Source organism: Tyto alba, unplaced genomic scaffold (genome assembly GCF_018691265.1).
Source record: "Tyto alba isolate M040663 unplaced genomic scaffold, T.alba_DEE_v4.0 Super-Scaffold_14, whole genome shotgun sequence".
In the NCBI taxonomy this organism is placed as follows: Eukaryota; Metazoa; Chordata; class Aves; order Strigiformes; family Tytonidae; genus Tyto; species Tyto alba.
In genome coordinates, this window is record NW_024881276.1 from 45,035,972 (window position 1) to 45,056,970 (window position 20,999).

General features: G+C 37.0%; 1 protein-coding gene across 6 annotated transcripts in view; it reads right to left on the minus strand.

The window, feature by feature from the left end:
* LOC104357209 (ephrin type-A receptor 6) overlaps positions 1–20,999 on the minus strand; it is a 508,448-nt gene that overhangs the window by 149,693 nt on the left and 337,756 nt on the right. For all 6 annotated transcript variants that reach the window (XM_042788830.1, XM_042788826.1, XM_042788827.1 and 3 more), the window contains one exon: positions 9,215–9,339. In XM_042788830.1, coding sequence (XP_042644764.1) covers positions 9,215–9,339 — 125 coding nt within the window. The remainder of the gene's footprint in view (positions 1–9,214; positions 9,340–20,999) is intronic.

Below are 20,999 nucleotides of genomic sequence, written 5' to 3' on the forward strand. Positions count from 1 at the left end.
AAAAGCTCCTCTTATGTTCATTTTTCATCACAACAAGCACCCCCCACCAAACCTACAACTTTTATTTAATACATGGTAAAATGATTATACTGATATTAAACATAGAAACAGTATGTTTTATTGAATGAAAAATGGAATGGCTCTCCTTAAAAGAACTTTCTCTTTCACTTTGGATTTTTCCCCTTTCTCCCAGAATGACTACTTTGGGGACATCACTACTTAATAAAAAAGAGGTTGCTTATATAATGCAGTCAGTGGCTTTGTCTCTATTTCAGTTGAAATAAATGTTAAAAGTGGCAAACTAAAACCAGTGTGTCCTTCTACATGGTTAGTGTGCAGTTGCAAAGTAGTTTCAGGAGAGAGCAAAAAAAAGGAACTTTCTCTGGATTTCCCCCCCAAATGAATACATGTCTTTTTACAGAATACAAAAATGAATACATGTCTGTATCTTCCCAAATATCTCTTGAATGCATCAAGGATTGCAGGAAAAAACTGTAAGTGAAATGGTATCTCATATTGGAACAATCCTTCATTTAGACAAAGACATAACCTCACTTATGTCTCAAAGTACATATCTTCTTGATGTAATCTGTGAATCCACCTTTATGGTTGTGAAAGAACAATTTATGAATGGTAAGTAGTTTGTGTATTAAGAAAACACTGTCCTAGCTTCAGTTTTTAAAATAGTTTGGGCTCACAGATGAAGACTATTGGGAACTTTTAAGCTAGTTTTTATTTTTTAAAGGGCTAGAGGAAACCTGACAGGTTCTAGAGAAATAGGGACCTGGACATTGTATTTAACTTATAAATAAGGAAATTATTTTTGCTTAGATGGCCATCTTTTGGCAGCTACACTAGTTGTATTTAGGTCATTGCCCACAAAACTCACCATTCTTTTTGTAAAAATATGTCACATTTACAAACCCAAAGTCTGACTCCTGAATGTGTGTTAAGGTACCTGAGGGAACTAAAACTCTAATTTCAGATACCACACCTAAACTCAAAGGTGAACACACTGAAACTAGTTATTATTAACAGCAACAACAATAATAACAAAATGTTTTAAGTTGAGAGTACATTCTTTTTTTTTTTTTTTAATTCAGGATTAAACATGTTAAACTTCTTACTAATTCCTTTTGTACAGCTGATATATTATCTTTCTTTGAAGAGCCATTTTTTTTTTACAATATGTTCATCAAAATAATCTAAAGCTTGTCCTTGGGAGGGAGCTGAAACTCACTGCACTGTAAAATAGCTGCTTCTGATTTCTGACTCTACATAATCACATGCTTAAGATTAACAGCTGATTCCTGCAGTTAGCATTATCATTCTTGCTGTGTCAGTAAACTATTTTTAAAACTATTTTTTTCTGAAGTTCAAATGCCGAACGACTAGAAAAAATGTTCAATAATTTCTTTTATTGGGAATCAACATCTGCTATCAGCGGATTTAGCTTTCTTAGCTTTATTTGAGGTATGGAACTAGCTGTGTTTCTTGTTTGGTAATAGTTTACATATCTCCTATGCCTATGTCTTTGAAAGAGTTTGAAACCATCTATTCAAAACCATTAATGCACTTTTAGTACATTTGTGTAGGTCCTCTAGCAGTTACTGAAATAAGCATTGTATATGCAGTTTTCCTTGGGGAAAATGGTGTTGGCTACAGACAAGAACACAAGATGAGCAGAGACTGAACTATCTAATTTTTTCTTTTTTTTTTTAAATCAAATCCACTGGGCTTGCTTAAACAGCATTATATTTCTGTCATTGACATTTTTTGGTTCAGTAGGAACGACAATAGTAATAGCTCTGTAGGCTACTTTATTATTAAATACAAAAGGTCTAGAAGTCATTTCTAAATAATTGGCAACAATGATTAGGAGACAAACCAGGCACCTAATGGAGAAGGCCTAGCTCAGAACTTCTTTGATAAACCATTTGCTGCATTTAATAGATATTTAGAGGCCATTTCCTAATAGTAATTATACCAGTGTCATTAATAACGGCTGCTGCAAGGTCATTAGGTTCTTTCCTTCAGGCAAAAATTATATTTGGTCATTGAGTCTCATAATTATTCACTCTTGTTTTCAACAGTTCTGAGACCTATATTCTCCTCTTTTTGGAATCTAAGACTTTTATAGTTCTTCCCTTGGGAAACTAGGTTAATAACAGCAGAATAGGAAATCTGAGAAGCTTGTTTAACATCACTTACCATGCTAAAATAAGCTAGGAGATTTCATTTTAATGATTATCTCCCAAAGTGCATTTGTAGTGATTATTTTTTAAAAACATTCACCAGACATGGTTCATTTCCCAGGAGCTCTGAACAGCCAAGAATGCCAGAGGCGCTCTTTGGAGCCCTGGTGCCTCACCACGACATACTGATCTCTTCCTGCAGCTATGGTCAAATACTAAGGTTTACTTAATACAACTATCCAGAAGCTCTTATACATCCAAATTACTAAATGTTCTTGTTTTTACGAGAACGTGCTGAAAATGTAATGAAAATGTATTATTGCATGACCCTACATTTCTTGATTCTAGTCACATCAGAAACATTCTATTTGTAGGCAGCAGATTGTTATTTACACCTCAAATAATTGAAAAATATTATGGGAGCAAAGTGTTCATTTTAAAAGAAAATGATTATCATGAGGCTAAAAAATGCCCAGCTGATCATTCAATGTTAACAGCATAGTGCTTGCTATTTTACACTGAGTATACTCACTGACTGGCCAGGCACCTGAAGTGCTCATATGCTCATTTCTGTTGTTATAAGCCTTTTCCTCTTCCTCAATCTTGCCACTTGATGTTCACTTTAAAATTCAGTCAGGAAGCTTGCAGCATTATCAAGCATGCTATGGTAGGTATAGCAACAATAAAAGAATATGCCCGGAAAAAGAACCAGTACAGACTAACAATCGAGCCACAACAGTACCAAATGAACTATGCCCTCTCATGAATAATGTCACACAGTCTGCAGGCTTCCTTCAGCCTCATGTGGATTGAAGCTGGTGTGTATATTATTCTTCATGATTTAAAAATCTAACATAAAAGCAAAAACTGAACCAAGAAAGTAATAGCTGGTACTTATGGAAAAGAGGGAAGTAGTAACATAGTTGTGTCTGAAAAAATGTGATCCTTCTAACTCAGTTAAACATTATGCCAAATTCTAATGAAAGAGGTGGAAAGACTGGAACGGTTTAGCTATTTAAGTACTAGGGAGGTTGAGGGTCAATGAACCTCACACACGTCATACAGACCTCACAGAAAGGCACAGGGCAGTAGAAGAGAAATAACTAATTTTAGCTTTCCAAAATGTCACTCAGAAATTCAGAGGATTGTCTGATCTACGTGACTTGGCTTCTTATAAGAAATGTCCGTATCTTGTCTAATGAGAACATGTATGGCTCCTGTTCAATTGAGGTTAGATTCCAGCCAATATTCAAGTAGGGGTCAGGTTCTGCCTGAGCATAACTGAATTAATCTGAGAAGATCATAATGAATCTCCTTAGATGGAAAAGACACAGAGGAACATCTGTTGTCCTAAACTGGGATGAGTCACACACCTTACACTGGCAGTTCACATGGGAAAAAAAGCTGGAATGAAATAACTTTGGCACATGCATCAATGTGAGCTTGGCGCGTTCCCAGGGCTCCCAGGGCTGTGCTATTGCTGTGCTAGTCTTCAGTGTGGTACTGAGCATATCGCAAAATTACCTGTTCCTCAAAAAGTGCGGAAAAAAATGACAATGATATCCGTTTATAACACTGTACATGCACCAAGTGCCACATCTTTTTACCATCAAAGTGCAGAGTATGTAATCTATTGTATATGTACACTTTATGGCTTTGAAATAATATGGTGCATGTATTTCTTTCTAGACAGATAGATTTGCTTTAAACTACAGAACACTACTCCAGGCAAACAATTCTGAAAGGCAAAATTATTTCTTGTTTATAATTTTCCATACTAATTTTTGTAAAAATAATTCTGTCATTTAAAACATTACACATTGATAATCTTAAATCTTCACATTATTCCTATCAAGTAATTTACCTCAAGGTGTCTTATATATTTTACTACTCAAATTCAGGATGGCTCATTTTAATTCATATTAATGAATATTCAAAGAAATAGCAGTGTTTGTTTTAATATTAGATTTTAAGAAGGAGCATCATTTCTCATATAAGTTAATACAGCTATAGACTGATAGAAAAATTAACAAGGTCATACTGCTTTCTAATTCTTTAAGTCTGGTACTTTCCTCTATCTCTCTGCCTCATCAGCTCTTCATCTCTTTTTAAAATCTCATTGGAAAACTAATTTCCCCCTTGCCTCTACTACTCAGTTATTTTCTTTTGTTCATTTATTAATTCAACTCTAAATAATACTGGAATGGAGGAAATGTCATACCTGACATCCTACATATCCTGTCCACTCACTGTCATATGGAGGTGGGTTAAAATTTTAATGTGAAAACTGACTGTGAGTTGCAAATTGAGTCTGCCAACAAAATGAAGTATTTTTTCAAAGGGATTTGGTTTTAGTGTAAATTTCATCAAAAGACAAGAAAGCAAAGAAACATCAGCCAGTCCATCCATCCTACATGCTTCTCCAGAAGATATTCTGTATTTGGATTGCAATGCCTTGAGATATTGCTTGGGTACATCCCATTACCATGTTTTCTCTGTATACAGGCTTCCTCAGCTAATTATATATTGTGTGTAACAGAAAATATAATCCAGTGTGTGTATTTGGGCCATACGGGAGAACAAACTTAATACGGTTGATGATACGTATACAGCTTAGTATGCTTAATACAGTTCTCAGGGAGCATTAATTTTTGATTATTAATTTTAAGGGGTTTGGGTGGAAAAGAGGAGGAATAAGTGTTTTCCAGTTCAGCTGCACAACCTGAAGTGCAGCTGGTACAGTTTGTATCCACTACATACCATGTTTCCTTTCCTGTGAGGGAATTCCTGAAAAACGACTCAGTGTTATTGCATGGCTATAACAAGGCCATAGCTCACTCCACCATCTGACTTGAACATGCAACCTTTTTGGTGAGAGGTAAATAGATTAACATGCCCTGGAGTCTTTCAAAAAGTACAAGCTTTGGTCAGTGTCTGAGTAATAGTTTTAAAGTATCAAAGAAAAGTTGCCTACTGTTAGCAAGGAAACTGAGATTATATTGCTATCTGGAGTTTGACTTTTAAAGGGAAAGACAATACTGCCTAGGAGGGATTTTCTTCTTTTAAAAGTAGCGGGCTGTTTCTGAAAGGTATTAAGGGATTATAAAATAGAATGGATAGATAACAGACTGCAGAATAGGGCAGATGTCCTGTATCAACAGAGATAATTTGCAAATGTTTAGCATCTGTGAAGACTCCAAATAATGTCTACGAAGAAATGCTTTTCAGAATATATTTTAGATTTCTAAGGTCAAAGATTTAAAGGATTCTTTGTGTGCTGCCATAAAGACTCACTTACCATCTAAGGTGACAAATGTTGCTAACTGTATAGTTTTCATAATGATTCATAATCTACTGGAAATAAGATATTTCAACTACCAGGCCTCAATATATAGTATTATTTCAGGATCACGATATTCTCTCTCTGGTTACATCATGTAAGTATTCAAACAATGGAAAACCTTCTCTACTGTGACAGAAACTCATATCATCTTGGACTAAATGTCGAGGAATTTTTGTGCTCCTCACAGGCCAAGTCAGCTCTCTAATTATGTCCTAGGTCAGATTATGTTCACTGCAATTTTGGCTGAAAAGTTGCAGAACAAAGTGATCTCTTGCCAGCCAACTACATAAATATGTACCAGTGTACTCTTGAATGAGAAGCTAAAAATCTGCACAATCCGTACACAATTGGTTCACAACGAAGTTTTGTTATTTTCTCAAGATTTTCATTTTTAGCGAGATAGAAAGCCAAACAATATTTTGTTAAGTTATGATTCTGAATATTTTACAGAAATTCACTGAACAAATGAAGGTCATATGGAAGAAGGACCTTTAAAGCAGACAAATTACTGAGCTGCTTTATTATATTTTTAAATTAATGTATGTGTTCCATACTTGTAGCTTATTAATAGCCTTGTACAACTTTCCTTCTCTACTTTATTTCTTTATTATTTCGTAGAGTCTTTCTCTGAAGACATGAATATTTTTCACAGAGAGGGCTTGATCTTTCGATAGTTCTCTGTGTGCAAGCTGTATCGCACAAGACTGCAAATATAAATTTACTGAATATGTAGCACAGTCTAGCCTCCTTCCCTTGTTCTGCTTGTTCTGGATATGCATGGAAAGATGTACCTCTACGTTCTGGGTTCACCATCACTAATTTATCTTACCTACAAAATTGTTAGAAACTGCTCCATTTTGTGGAGTGCTCACAGTAGTTTATTAGACAGATACTTGACTTCTGTAAGTTTACATACCTTTCATGAAACCGTGGTAGTACATGACAAGATAGGACTTCCATTTATGAGCCACAGATTTCCTACTGGTTATAATTAAAAGCAAGCATGCTCCCCTAATGTGCTCCCCAATGTCATATTGACAATTTTGCAAATGTCAACAAGGAATCTTATAAGAAATAGCAGTCTGTACTTGTAAAACTTTAAAATCCTGCAGTTTCACAAAGTTAAGAAACTGATACAATCGGCTGAATCTGGGGGATTGAGTGTATATGATGAAGATACTCAATTTCTTATACTGTATATCAGAACAAAACCTCTTTTCTTTTTCAAACAAAAATGACAAGAAAAAAGGGATAATGACAGGAATGCAAAAGCAGTTCCATTTTACTAATTAGTGTGTTTATCAGTACCTAAGACTACTGTTTTCTGCATTTTTCTTGACTCCTTAAGTCATTAAAAAAAATCCTGACATTTTCATACTTTCACAAGTTCTTGAATGCTAGCTGCATTTTTTAGTCTCTAGAAGAGGGATGTCTTTGTGGTAAATTCATATTAAATCCAGTAGACAATTATTTCACTTTTATCACATTTCTTGTGGGTATGCAACACCATCCCTATTTTGTCACTGCTGCTGAGAACATGAATGCTGATATTTCCCTCTTTGAGGGTTACTGGGAGGACCGAAAGATTAGTTTCACTTGCTATTATCTGCCCCTGACACCACACAAACTATTCTACTTAATACACAGAGTTCCAAAGTGAAGAAGAATTAATTAATTGAAACTGTTAATAATTGAATTAATTATGCACATTAATATTTTCTGGCTTTGAGGTAGGAACTGTTCTACTTTCTTTTCATTTGGCCACTACACTTACCCAGTGTTACAGTTATAATGTATGTTTCCTTCAGCACTATTTAAATATAATTAAATTGGTATAAAATCACATTTTTTAATTTAGTACTGCAGATCAGCAGACTGACCCGCAGTACTAGATTATTCATCTCTCTGCTCTAGAATCTGGTCTCCAAAAGAGCTCTTGAAAATCTGCCACATATCTATTCCTCTGCTTAAATAAGTGATCTTCTTACTGCTATTACTGGCTTGTTTGTCTCTTATTCTGCCTGTTACCATTGTCAGAGCGTACCTGTTCTAACTTACTAAAAAAAGGTGTATTCAAGAGCAAAGCATTTAATTCAGTTAGTGACTTAGGAAGATAATAACATCTATGCAACAATACTGGAAGATGCCAGCAGTGCATTTATCTCCCCACACCTAAGAGGCAAGCGAAGTTTATAGTTAGAAGAAACTCCTTATGCATTATAAAGGGTGAAAGCAGAAAATGTTTTTTTTTGGTAGAAACAGATAGCAGTGGTTTAAACTATATATATCAAAGGGCTGTGAAGCCTGTGCATGTAGTGATGCTGCACGTCAGACAAGACTAAGAAGTATGTAAACCTCTAAGGAGAGATATTTGCCATGTCACTTAATACTGACATATTTGAAGATCATCTATTGTTAAATGATTTTTATAAATATAAGCTTTATAATTGAAAATCTATATGAATGGTTTTGGATCTTTGAAATTGTTCCTGTTCAACTGAATAAAATCTCACTATTTCTCTTGTTTAATTCACCTGGTTATTATTTTAATATCAACAAAAAAAACAAGGGAAGTGCAAGTCATAATGTGACTCACTATGTTAATAGATCAAAACCTGAAGGACTTTCATAAGTGGAGAAAAGTAAGGTTTCCTTGCTTTGGCTGCCAAATATTCTAAGCAATCTATCTTCTCCCTCTAACTGTGCTATTTAAATGGTTTGGATTTTTTTAGTAGCTTACCCTTTTTTTCTGCATCATTAAAGCAGCATAATCTCAATAGAGAAGTGCAGACAAGTAAGAAAATTCTCAGATATTTACAGAGCCTAATATCCCTAAATATTTCTTTAATGACTTATATTTCTGTTCTTTGTGGTCTTCTCAAATATCCTTTAGTTCCATTGTGACTTTCAGATGGGGACAGAGAAGCAGCAAGAACCGACTTGGCAGGCAACTATTTAAGGTATGAAGACCAAAAATTTCCTGTCTATGCCTTTGAGAATGAAGGCACTGGTAACCACTCAATTTTACATTAATTTTACACAAGGCCCTATAGCCAACTGGAAATGACAAAATGTGTTTTGTGCTTTGGGAGAAGCAGGCTTCAAATTATGGTTTCACAAGACATGCTGTATGTGCACCTTGTATCTTTACTTGTAACGCATGTTGTTGTCCTCTTTTGTGTGAAATCACGTAATTTTGACCAAATGCCAGAAATTTTAATGCATGCAGTTTCTCTCTCTTATAACCTTTTGTAACCCTCTAAACAAGGCTGGTGCACTCTCTCATTTAAACACAGATTATTGCTAAATAATGCTGCAAAATGGAACCACATTGACATTCAACTTAATTGTATTGTTTCAGCATCACTCTAATGTTTCTACATCCATAAATCAAAATATGTTCAAGCATATGATCCATGTATCCATGTTCATAAATGTAGCTACTATGACACAGGTGTATTTACTGCCTGCTTGCTGCTCTGCTTGACTCTGACATGAAACAAGACAGTCATTAACAAGTTAGAAGCAAAACAACAAAAAATCATTATAAAATGCCTACTTACATAGCATTGTATGTGGGATCAAGTGGTAAGTTTAAATTTTTTTAAAAAAATATTAAAAACATGAAACATATTGCTCTTTAGAATCTGAGTTTGGGTGATGCTGTGAGACCTACTTTCTCATAGTACTTGATCTCGTAGTCCAGAATTGCTCCATGGGGAAAGTCCGGCTCTTGCCAGGAGAGGGCAATGCTGTTTTGGGAAGCCCAGTCCTTCCTTACCATACCTATCAAGGAGGGTGCTGAAAGGGAAAAGGATAACTAAGGGTTAAAGACGAAGCACACGGTTTATCCTTTCAACCTAATGCCTTAGGATACCAACCCGAGGTAACTTTGAGTGACCTCTAGCCAGAAAAGCATGACAGATGGCAATTCTCAGGGAAACCATATAACCTGGAATTAATGTCTCAAGTACATCCCAGTAACTCCTCTGTTGAAGTGCAGACCAGCTTCTGAAAAACGGCTATATACAAAATATAGAAAGAAGTGCCTGTGCCAGTCCCCACTGCTGGCTGAGTGCAACCAGGTTGCACTATTGGCTCCGAGGACATGATGTCCAGAGCAGAATCACATTTCAGAGACAGTAAATTCTACATTCAGGATAATCTTCATTAAATGTTATAATTCAACTGTGTAAAATGTACATTCAGTTCATCTTTGGAGTAAAAAAAAGTGACACAGCTTAAACCAGACACAATGAATCCTATTTCTGCTATCTAGGTTGGCAGCAGCCAAGGGCATTTTAGCCTTTTGGTGAGCTAGTTGTGTGCACGGAAGATCCAGCTTGCTAGAGGAGGCCAGTGACAGGGATTGGGTTATGGGCAAACCATGGGGGCAAACGTGTCCCCAAACCTATCTGCTGTAGTTGGTACTTCAGGTCTGCAGCAGCGCAGCAAGTAGGAACTGGTTTTAGTAGCTTTTGGAAGGGGCCCAACATGGGTGGATGCACCAAACAGCCAAATTATCTCACTATAGAGTTAACTAAGTTTAAGAAATGGATTTTCTACCCTTTTGGAAAAGAAGGTGAACTGTTATCTATGCAGTTATTTCAAATGGTGCTAAAATTGCATACTAGAAAGTGATCTTTGCTTATTTTATTATTCTGGTCAAATATGTCAAAGGAGATTTAATATTCTCCAGGCACTAATGCTGTTTAATAGTATTGATGTGCAGCTTTCCTAAATGTTACAACAGAACTGGTCATGTTGTTCAACAGTCTTGAAGACAACTGAGTAATGTGAACAAACTGGCTATCATTAAAAGAAAAAAAAATTATTCCAGTGCTTCACAGCTTTTGCTATTTGCCTTTCCACTAACAAATACCAGTTCACTACACACCCTCCCCCATTCCTGTCTATTATGAATCTTGCTTAACCTCTTCTAAGCTTCAAAGGAGCTGTCTCCTAAAAATAACACATTTTTATAACTTCTGTTTTATCTTTTGAATGAAAGAGTCTCCCTAGGAAAATGAAATAAGAATCTGATTTTAGTCACAAAATTTCACGCCTTCGTTTTCCTTTCTGTAAATATTTCAGGAAGTTTAATAAATGAAAACAATAAATAAATTCTAGAATGCAAACAAACACTAAAGAAACCCAAACTGGTTGTTTTTCTTTGAAAAAAGGGAAACTCTACACACAAATATGCACATAGCAATCTCTTTCTCTGTGACAGTGCATGTATCTGAGAGAGAAAATAAACTTCCATTCACTGACAATCCTCCCTGTAGGTAACTATTCTGTGGTATAATAGTCCAGTACTCTCTGATGTGAAAAAAACCCAACCCAACACGTAACACTAAATGAAAAAAAAAATACCAAAAGTATTAAGTGGACAAAACAGAGCTTACACAGTGTGTTGGGTTTGTGTGTGGCAGGGGGTTTTGGTAGCAGGGGAGGGGGATGCAGTGGTGAGAAGCTTCTTGAAGCTCTCCTGGCTCCAAGTCAGACACACCTCTGCACTGAGGCCATGACAATTAGCGAAGGTGGTTGTGCCTCTGTGAGAACATATTTAAGAAGGGGAATGTGGGAAGAGGAGGGGGAGTTGTGAGGAAGATACCTATGCAAACACAGAGGTCAGTGGAAGAAAAGGAGGAAGAGTGGCAGGGAGGTGGGCCAGAGCAGAGACTCCCCTGCAGCCTGCGCTGAGGGGGCAGGCGGTGCCCCTGCAGCCCATGGAGGCCACCAGTGGAGCAGACGCCCACCTGCAGCCTGTGGAGGACCCCACGCCAGAGCAGGTGGCTGTGCCCAAAGAAGGCTGGGACTCTGAGGGAAGCTCGGACTAGAGCAGTTTGTTGCTGGGAGGACTGCAACATGTGGGAGGGACCCAAACCGGAGACGTTCAGGAAATGCTGAGGCCCGTGGGAAGGACTCATGTCAGAGAAGTTCGTGAAGGATTGTCTCCCATTAGAGGGACACCACACTGGAGCAGGGGAAGAGTGTGAGGAGTCCTCCCCCTGAGGAGGAAAAAGCAGCAGAAACAACAGAACAACGGGTGATGAATTGACTGCAACTCCCATACCCTGCCCCATGTGCCGCTGGGGAAAGAAGGTAGAGAAATCAGGAGCAAAGCTGAGCCTGAGAAGAAGGGAGGGTTGGGGGGAAGCGTTCCTAAGATGTGGTTGTATTTTCTCACTGCCCTACTCTGTTTGATTCGAAAATTAAGTGGTGGTGATCATAGTGCTCAAATTAAATTGATGGTTTTTTTCTTCACCCAAGAGTCTGTCTTTTGCCCATGACCATAATGAGTAAGGCATCCCTCCCTGTCCTTGCCTTGATCCCTGAGCCTTTTGTTTCATTTTTGCTCGCCATCCCTGAGGGGAAAGGAGCGAGCAAGTGGCTGTGTGGTGCTCAGCTGCCCTCTGGGCTCAGCCCAGGACACACAGGAAACTGTCCTATACCTGTACTTATACAAATTTAACCACAGGTCTGATGCAAGTGAATGAGAGAAAAAAAAGAATTCCTGCCATGCTGCCTAAAGGATTAACCTATTTTTCAGGAAGTCCTTAAACAGCATAATATAAGTAATGGAATAGTAAAAATACAAAAAAAAAAAAAAAAAGCATTTATAGGTTCTGGGCCAAAATGTTATCCCTGGGTACATATAACTACTCCCTCAGTTAAAATGGAATTTTTATTCTTGAAATTGAGGGTGAAGCTGAGCTCTCCTAATATTCCTCTGGGGTAAAATCAGCTCCTCCAAACAGGGAACAAAGATAGGTCTGTTTAAAGGAAAACAGGAGCTAGCAAACATAGATTTGTATTTGCTAAACACTAATCAAGGGATTATGAAGGCACTGCTCATGTACATTTGTTTACTATTTGTTGTTTTGAGTCTTTCACTGGTATTGAGCTGTCATTTACAGGCAGGTCTGAGGGAGTTATGGCAACCTTTCAGAATTGTCTGGTACACTCTGTGTACCTGCTCACAGGTGACGGACATCAGCTGGGCAACCTTTCCCAGCACATCATGACTTCATCTCACTGCATTTGGGGGTTCACTGGTCAGACAATGAAATCCTTGTGAAATGATTAAGGCTGATTATAGAAAACACCAGGTTAAACTGTAGATTTATATTCCTGGCCCTTCTAGGCCTTTTAAATGTAGATATTGCTATTATACTTCTTCAAATTACGACCTAACCTTTATAAGCTTTTCATATATACCACGTTGTGCATTTCTCTCTGGTTTCTCATTTCCATATTTATTCAGGAATTTATGCATGTTTTCAGCCTGAGATCACCACAGTAACTCTTCCATTTGAGGAAGTGCATGCCAAAACACAATCATTGTTCATCAGAAGATCCTCTCAAAAGTTCAGTATAAGAAATAGCCCAAATCTTCTTCCTGGAAAACAACTCAGTAGCAAATCAATGGAAGAAAATTACTTCATCCCTCTCCTAAACCAGCTGTGCTTGACCTGCACTTGAAACTGAAAAGCCCTTACTTCAAGGCTCACATCACACCTGTAGTACTGTGCCAGCATTGCATCCTCTAAATCAAAATGCAGAGGTGTGTACATAAGGCTGTGAATATGAGAAATGCATTTGTGTTTGTATTAGGGTACCTGACAAAAAAAAAGTGTACTTTTTAACAAAATAACACAGAAGAACCATCATTGACCATTACTTACATGTTCAGAAAGATGATCCTCTATTTTTCATACAGAGGTTATCTATTCACCTTTTGGAGGAAATAATGACTTTTAGGAAAAGGATCCCAGTCAGAAATTTATTGTACAAATAAACAGATAAATAAAACCAAGTAATTAAAGGCTGCAGGTAACTCAATTCTATTTCTTTAGTTGTTGTGAAGTGCTACTAAAAGCAATACTTTCTATGGAGAAATTTCAGTTGCTTACAACAGTTCACTAAAGCAGAAGTTATTTAGACCCTAAAGATCCTATCCATTTATTATTAAAGCTCTTTTTAACTGGAAAATTGTAAGATAGGTAAATCCTTTTTTTCCCATTTATAAAGACTGCTCTAATGTTCTTATGATGAATCAATGGGAAGTTCTTTTAATTAGTTGTTTCAAATCCAGTAGCTGCAGGAGAGCTCTAATTTGGTTACCCAATGAAACCATTTAAAAAAAAAAAAAAAAAAGCTTAGAAGCGCAGCATGGCTTTTAATCACTTTAATGGCAGTATTTTCTTGCCATTGGTACTGGGCTGAAGGATGGCTTCTGGCTCTTGAGCTCAGTGCGGACCTCTGTTTTGTACTGAGGATTCTCTGCACCATCTGCTCTCTATGTTCTCCTCTACACTGTTATAAATTTCTTGAATTACAATGAGTCATCTACAATGCTGTGAGCTCCTCATTTAATTTCGTCTGATAAATTTATCTTTTCAAATTTGTATTGAATAATGAAAATTCATTCCTTAATCCAGAGTGAGTTTATTTTACTCTAAATCTCTTTGGCTTCTCTTTTTCAGAATCCCTTTTCTCATACGCTACACAAAGGATAGAAACTGTGTATTTGAAATGATGATTGGATTCCAGTGTTGTTTCTCTAGAGATTTTCTCTTCTTCTGAAGCTGACTTCCATTATCTGTAACTGTCTGAATTAGAACCAGGTGATCTGTAGGGTTTCTAAAGCTCTTTTCCTTTAGTCCATTATCTAATTTTCCAGATTCTTGTTTCATACTGTTTAAAGTAGGAAAAGAATTGCCAGCATTTGTCCCCTGATTTCCAGGGTTGAACAACTTTGATACGGTGCCCATTCACTATGAAGCAGCTTCAGACCCAATGGCAGCTGAAGACAAAATCTCACCTGATGTCTGTCTGTACATGGAGTACTCTACCCTTCTGGTATCTTATTTCAAATCTTATTTCTTTGGTGAAGAGAAACTATGACAGCTCAATGGCCTTTACTGGCTGGCAGAACAGGCCCTAACAGGTCTGCACGATCACCTTCATGTTAAAAAAATCTACCGCCCAGCAAACAAGAACAGCCGCATCACCACTGTCCTCTTCCCTCCTCCACCCCCTGCATTGTGTCTGTTTTGGCTAAAGTCAGTGAAGGGCCAGCAGATACAAATTTGGAGGGGAGGGAGTGGAAGGGGGGCTCTGAACTGTGCACATGTTGTGGTAAGGACTATAACTTCACTCCTTTGGAGAAGGCTGTGGGTCTCAGTGTGTAAAATACTGCCAGTTGAGATAATGTGGTTTAATTTAGACAGTTTTCTACCTCTATCATTACCAATAATAATCTGGATTGCATAATTACATGTTATTCTTTCCTCAAGACCTCTGCCTGTTTCAAAGTACAGGAATGACCATGCTCACCAAAATACAGGGGTTTATCACATGTTTTCTGAGTGGGGGTTTCCCAATAGAGGGAATTCAGCCCACTCCCTGCCTCTTCTTTCTCTCCTACCTCAGCAACTTTGCAACTGCAGTTGGGGGAAAATACTGACTGAGGCCCACCCATCAACCTTGCTTCTCTTTGAAAACTCATTAATTGATCTCTCCTGGTTTCATACGATATAGTTAGAAGAGTAAACCTGCTTTAACATCCTGCAGGGAGCCTGCATCACTCTTGTTGGGGAACAATTTCTTGTACTAAGTGAAGGACAGTTGAGGGTGGAAAAAATACCAATGCTGTGAGGACTAATTTACCTTGACTTGGGTTTCATGTCTGTGTTGGTCAGAAAACAAAAGACTGTTTTCCTGCTCCTTAAGAGAAAAGTACTTTTTCAAGCTTATATCACAGGTTAATGTCACGAAAAAAAGCACACAGTGAATGATGCTTAACACTATGAAAGCTGTGGTTATCTAGTCATCCAAAACCTATTCAACAAAAATTTTAGGAAATTAATGAAACACAATATGGTATATTTACGTTCAAATGTTTTCTCTTTTTGCTTAATTGTAATACTCAAAAGTTCTTTTGTAAACTGTGGATAGTATTAGACCGAAGAGGAAAAAGTGGTCTAGGTTTGTGTTCCTCTATAAATACAGCTATACTTTAAAAAAACAGACAAATTTTTGTCAAACCATACATATGTGGTATTTATAATTGTTAATTTATAGAGATGTACCGAGGTCAAATTTTCAAGTGCTTTTCTGGATGATAAAAACAACCTTTGCACCTCTTTCTGTACCAGAAAATGCCATTATCTTTATACAGTGTTTCGCCAGCCTAGGTTCTGTAATTATATTAGAATTTCTATACTATTGAACACTGAGTATGATTTTTATATTATACAGACTAATAAATGAAGTCTGAGATTTTATTCATGATCCCACACTAGGAAAAATTTCAGGGCACAGTAAGAAAAATATTGATTTTACTTCTGATTCTAGAAAGTTTGTAAGAAAGGTAATAGGCAATAAAAAGATGTTTTCTTAGGGGAGACATTTTACTCCAGTAACAGAACTGGAAGTAATCAAACAACATTTCCTGATCAATGATAATGCCTCCAGTATTATTAGCATTTGAGCTATTTATCAAGGAAGGATTTACCAGAGAAGCTGAGAGGCCAAAAGCCTTCAGCCACCATTACTAATGCCATGTGTGACATGTATTATCGGTCAGGGATGTATTTGTGCTGCCTATCATCTACAGTGGTCTTCATTCCTGCACTATGATTATTAGTCCTCCAGCAGAGATGCCTTTTCTTCTTTTGTGTTTGCCTGTTAATTCTTCTGTTGCTATCTTTGTAGGATAAGGGAAGAGAAACTATTTTATGAGCAAGAAATGTGATATAGATTCAGGAGACCTATGTTTATATTCTTTTCTGGTTGTGCTCTAGAGATGTTTTTAATCTTTTGACGGAGCTATCCTAATGTACAATGTGAATGTCAATACCTTCCATTATTTCCAATATGTGAGCAATTTCATGTTAGAAGTGTGTGTGTCTATATAAAAGACTAAAAATTAAGCACAAGTTTACATGGAAAAAATAATGGAAATATGAACATAAATTGAACTTCTATTAAAAAAAAAAAAGTTCGTAACTCATCTCCCTGTATATTAAAGATGTCCACATGGCTGAAACATCTTTGGGTTTATGGTGAATTCAGTAAGAAATCCTTTTCTTACCATGCAAGGCTGCTTCCAATTAGTACAGTGACTGGGTAAGATATTTGATTCTTTATATAATAGAGTCTCTTATCTTCCTAATCACTTCAGTGGTAATTCACAGTTATAATGCTTGGAGGGGATACTATTACTGGAACTAACCTTGGAGTTCAAAGTTGAGTATGGAGTTTTTCTGATAAGGCATTAGAGCTAGCAAATTATCAAGTTTGGGGTGAAAAATAATGTTTTTACTTTATTTTCTTATACTAGTTCCCTAAATGTTTGCATTCAAAAGACAGCATAACAGTTCGCTTCTTTTGAAGCACTTCATTTACTGAAAAATAGGCCTCCAGCAAGCTATAATTATCATCTCTCCCTCCATTTTAAATTCTTTCCCCTTGAAGATTTTATTTGCTTACTTAGAAATGGTGGATGGAAGCCAAGTGAACCTAATACCATTACCAAAAAACGGATTCTGCTACAGTGTTGTGGGCTAAAGGTCATGATAGATGCAACCCCCAAATTTCCTCTAGGCTAAACGTAGATTCAACATTTTTTTTTCCCATTATCTTCCATAATGGAATCCTTTCTTCCTTGCTGCTTAATTTCTTTCTAATTTATTGTTGATCTTATGTATGAAGACAGCAATTATCCACTCATATGATTTTGCAATGCTACAGATCTTCTCACTTACACAATGTGCTGCCATTCATTATTTTGCAAGCTTTGAGACAGAAGCACGCCTAAATCTTTACTTCTAACAGGACCTGCTCAGTCCCTGATGCTTCAAAATGGATTATAGTAGAAGATACTTAAAAGCAATCGTATAAAATAAAACCTTATCAGCTGTCAGCCAGCTTGTGTGGATGTTCTGTTCTCTCTGACAAGGTGTATGTGCAAAATTCTCAAAGTTAAAAAGTATTGTGAGGTATTTGGCATAATTTATAATACAGTGAACAATTTAAAATATTTTAATAACATGTTTCTTTAAATAACAGTAGCTAAAAAAAAAATCACACAAATGCTTATATGTATATTTTACAGAGTTACTTATTATGGTTTGTGTTTCTGAAGCTAGCAGAATACATTAAGTTCAAACAAGATTAGCAGAAGGGTGTGATTCCAGGAATCACATGCAAACAAAACAAAGCTGCAAAACTGGAAAGGATTGCCTGTCATATGAATGGAAGTCATGTCAAACCAATGCCCTCTGAAAACCAAAGGGATTTACAACAGAATAAGCAGATTCTTGGCTCCTTTCCATTGCCTTTTACTGCTGGAGCAGCAGGATACAATAAGTGGCTTAAAGACCTGGTATGTCACTGGGATTCGTGAGGGAACAGCTCTCCCAAAATCAGAGCTTCTCTGTCCTGGTTTGGCAGAAGGCAACACTGTTGTTGTGTGACACTGGCTTATCAGCTCACATCAGTTAGCAACAACATACGTGGCTGAATGGCACAGCAAGAACATGGTAAGTGGGGAAAAAAAAGCCCTTCACTTTATTTGCTTCTTCCAGATATTTTTTCCTGGATCAAGTATCGGATATTTGACACATGGAAGGGTGCAAGAGGTTCCCCAGGCAAATCACTTCCCTCCCTATCATGACAGTTATAACCCCAGTTGTGCTACCTACAGCTGAAGTAACAGAATACTATGTTCTTAACCAGCAGATTTGCCACTTGCTCAAGCTCAAATGTTACGTGTTGTACTGTTCACTGTTCCTCCAGACTCAGACATTGTGGCAAGCCACTGATTGTTGGCTGCTGGCACATAGCATTTGAAATTGGTGTGCGTGCCCTCCTGGGGAACTATTCCTTACATGGAGGATTCCTCTTAAAAATGAAGGAAGAGTGGCTGATAGGGTTTCCTTTTTAGGAAACCTGTGCTAAAAGAGAAGGAGGTGGGAGAAGTTGGTGTATCAGCAGATTCAGATTGCTACTATAATGATGTTAATCAGCATGAAAACAGATGTGTTCTAGCCACTGTGTTATGCAAGTTACAAATGTCATGCCAGCACTGATAGGTGCCCTATGATGTGGGGACAACCTGCGGTGACACATTTCTCTGGAGAACTTTGTTTTCAACCTCCTAATGTAATCTGGGGATTGCTATAAAATACAGCTTGAGGTTAAGAAGGCGTCACTTATTGCAGCAAGGTGTCATTATGGAAACAGAGCTGTAAGTAAGTCTCATTCAGCAGCAACCCCTCAAGGGTCAACTGGAACCAAATTGCTCTGCAGAACTTCCTGCTGCTAAATTGATCACAGAAGTTTGAAAATGAAATAAGCAGGTTAAAAAGCACCAGGAAATCTGCAATCTTTTCACTTCATTAATTGCTACTCATCCTGTGATGTAACAAAGACAAACCTAGAATGTACAATAATTTCAGCAAATCTTTCCTTTTCTTGTTTATATCAAAATATGATACTACATCAGATTGTAAGTAATCTGTCAAACAGTACTTTACAGATCTGACAGATGTTTTAGCAAGAAAATAATAAATATTTTATCTGAACATCCTCTATGAACCTTCTGTAAAAGCTGTGTTTGTTGGCATGTGCAGAGAATGTCAGAATTACTGTACTTCAGCATTTCTAGTGAATATGTGTAAGTGCATGGAGACACATCTGATACTGATTTAAAATTTACATCTTCAAACAATTTTCCCACAAATGTTGATTTTGACAAAGCATTTTATAAATCATATTGATGCTAAATAAATATTCCTTCATAAACTAATTCTCCTGGTGATGTTACAAACAAAATTATACTATATATAATATATATATTATATATGTTATATATTATGTATTATATATGTATTATATATTTTAGAAATGATAAAAAGATTCCAAAGGTATGCTCTCATCTGTTCATTACAATGAATCATTAGATAACAATAATCGCTATGGTTTAGTCTATCTGTTTCACATCAGGCTAATTATCTTCTAAATCTTTAATATGTAGACTATGCACAGAAAAGCACACCCTTTTAAACTGTCATACAGACAATGAGAAACACTTCCCTAAGGCCGGTAAGTCAATGGTTTGTACTTGATGTACATGAATCACTGAAAAGCACTGTTGCTGTCAAATGTATCTTAGGTGTTCAATTTCTAGTCAAGTAGGGTGGAATTTATTTTACTTGACTCAATTTAAAAACTGGGTTTTAGTTTTGGCAAGTTGCCTTGATTCCCTCTGTAGTTAGAGGGAGACAGGCAACTCCAAAGAGCAATTTATCATACTTATCATAGACACCATCTTAGGGTAGCACAGATTGCACACTGGAGCTGCCTGTTCAGATGCTGAACTTTGAGATGGCTGCTAGTAGATCAAATGTATCCCCTAGTTTCAGTCTGTGTTCAAAAAATGCATCACTACTATTAGCGCAGAAGCTTAGTACAAAAGCAGCCATGGATGGTCTTTAAAGGTGACCTCTTGAGCAATGCAAGCGTAATTTTAGGTATGTCAACATCCTAAATAAAGTGTTTTTTCAGTTGGTTTTGTCTACATGACTCAACACAGTGTCACACAGACATATCTGAGTTAGCCAGTTAGGCTGTATACTGAAACTAATGCATCTGCATTACTTCAGCCTGATTAACTCTTTGGAGAAGATACTGAGACAGTATTGAGCTGTGCTGGAAATACAAAGGAAAGATATAAAGAACTAGAAAAGAACGCCTAATAGGAGACTCATGAGGTGAGGTTAAGGAAAGATGATGCACACTACTTATGTGCAAATAATAGCAGTCTACAAAAGTAAGTTGCAGTAATTCTCTCCTGCTTTCTGTGAATGGCATAAGGGGAGAATTAATAAATAGAAGTAGCACGGTCAAGTGATCAGGAAGCCATAGACAAAATATGAGGGAACACACTCTATTCTCTAAAAAGAGAATTTACATCTTCTATTAGTTCTATCATGGGGGTGTTTGCACACCTCTGAGTCTGAGGATAGACTCTCAAGGTGAGGGAAAGAAGCAATGACACTTAAAGGCAGCAGAGAAATCAGTCCTAAAAGCAAACAGTAGCCAGGTGGAATGGATGGATAGTCTTTCTAACTTCTCTCTAACTTCTGTTATATCTAGGATCTGAGGTTCTGTGGCTCTTTCCGGACTACTGTACTCATATATTCTGAAAACATGTCACACTAACATTAAATGCATTTGAAAAATAAATGTCTTTTTGTGTTTTTCAAGAAGATGGAGTCTTTTATTCACAAAGACAAAACTCCCCAGAGTTAAAGAACCACTGAGGGCTAAAGAGTCTTCATCTTTCTGACTCGTATAAAAATTAAAACACCAAGAAAATAGAGCAGCCTAGAAGTTAGATCAGACGACGGACAGTAAAAGATATTTCAAAGGAAGGTTTGTGGAAT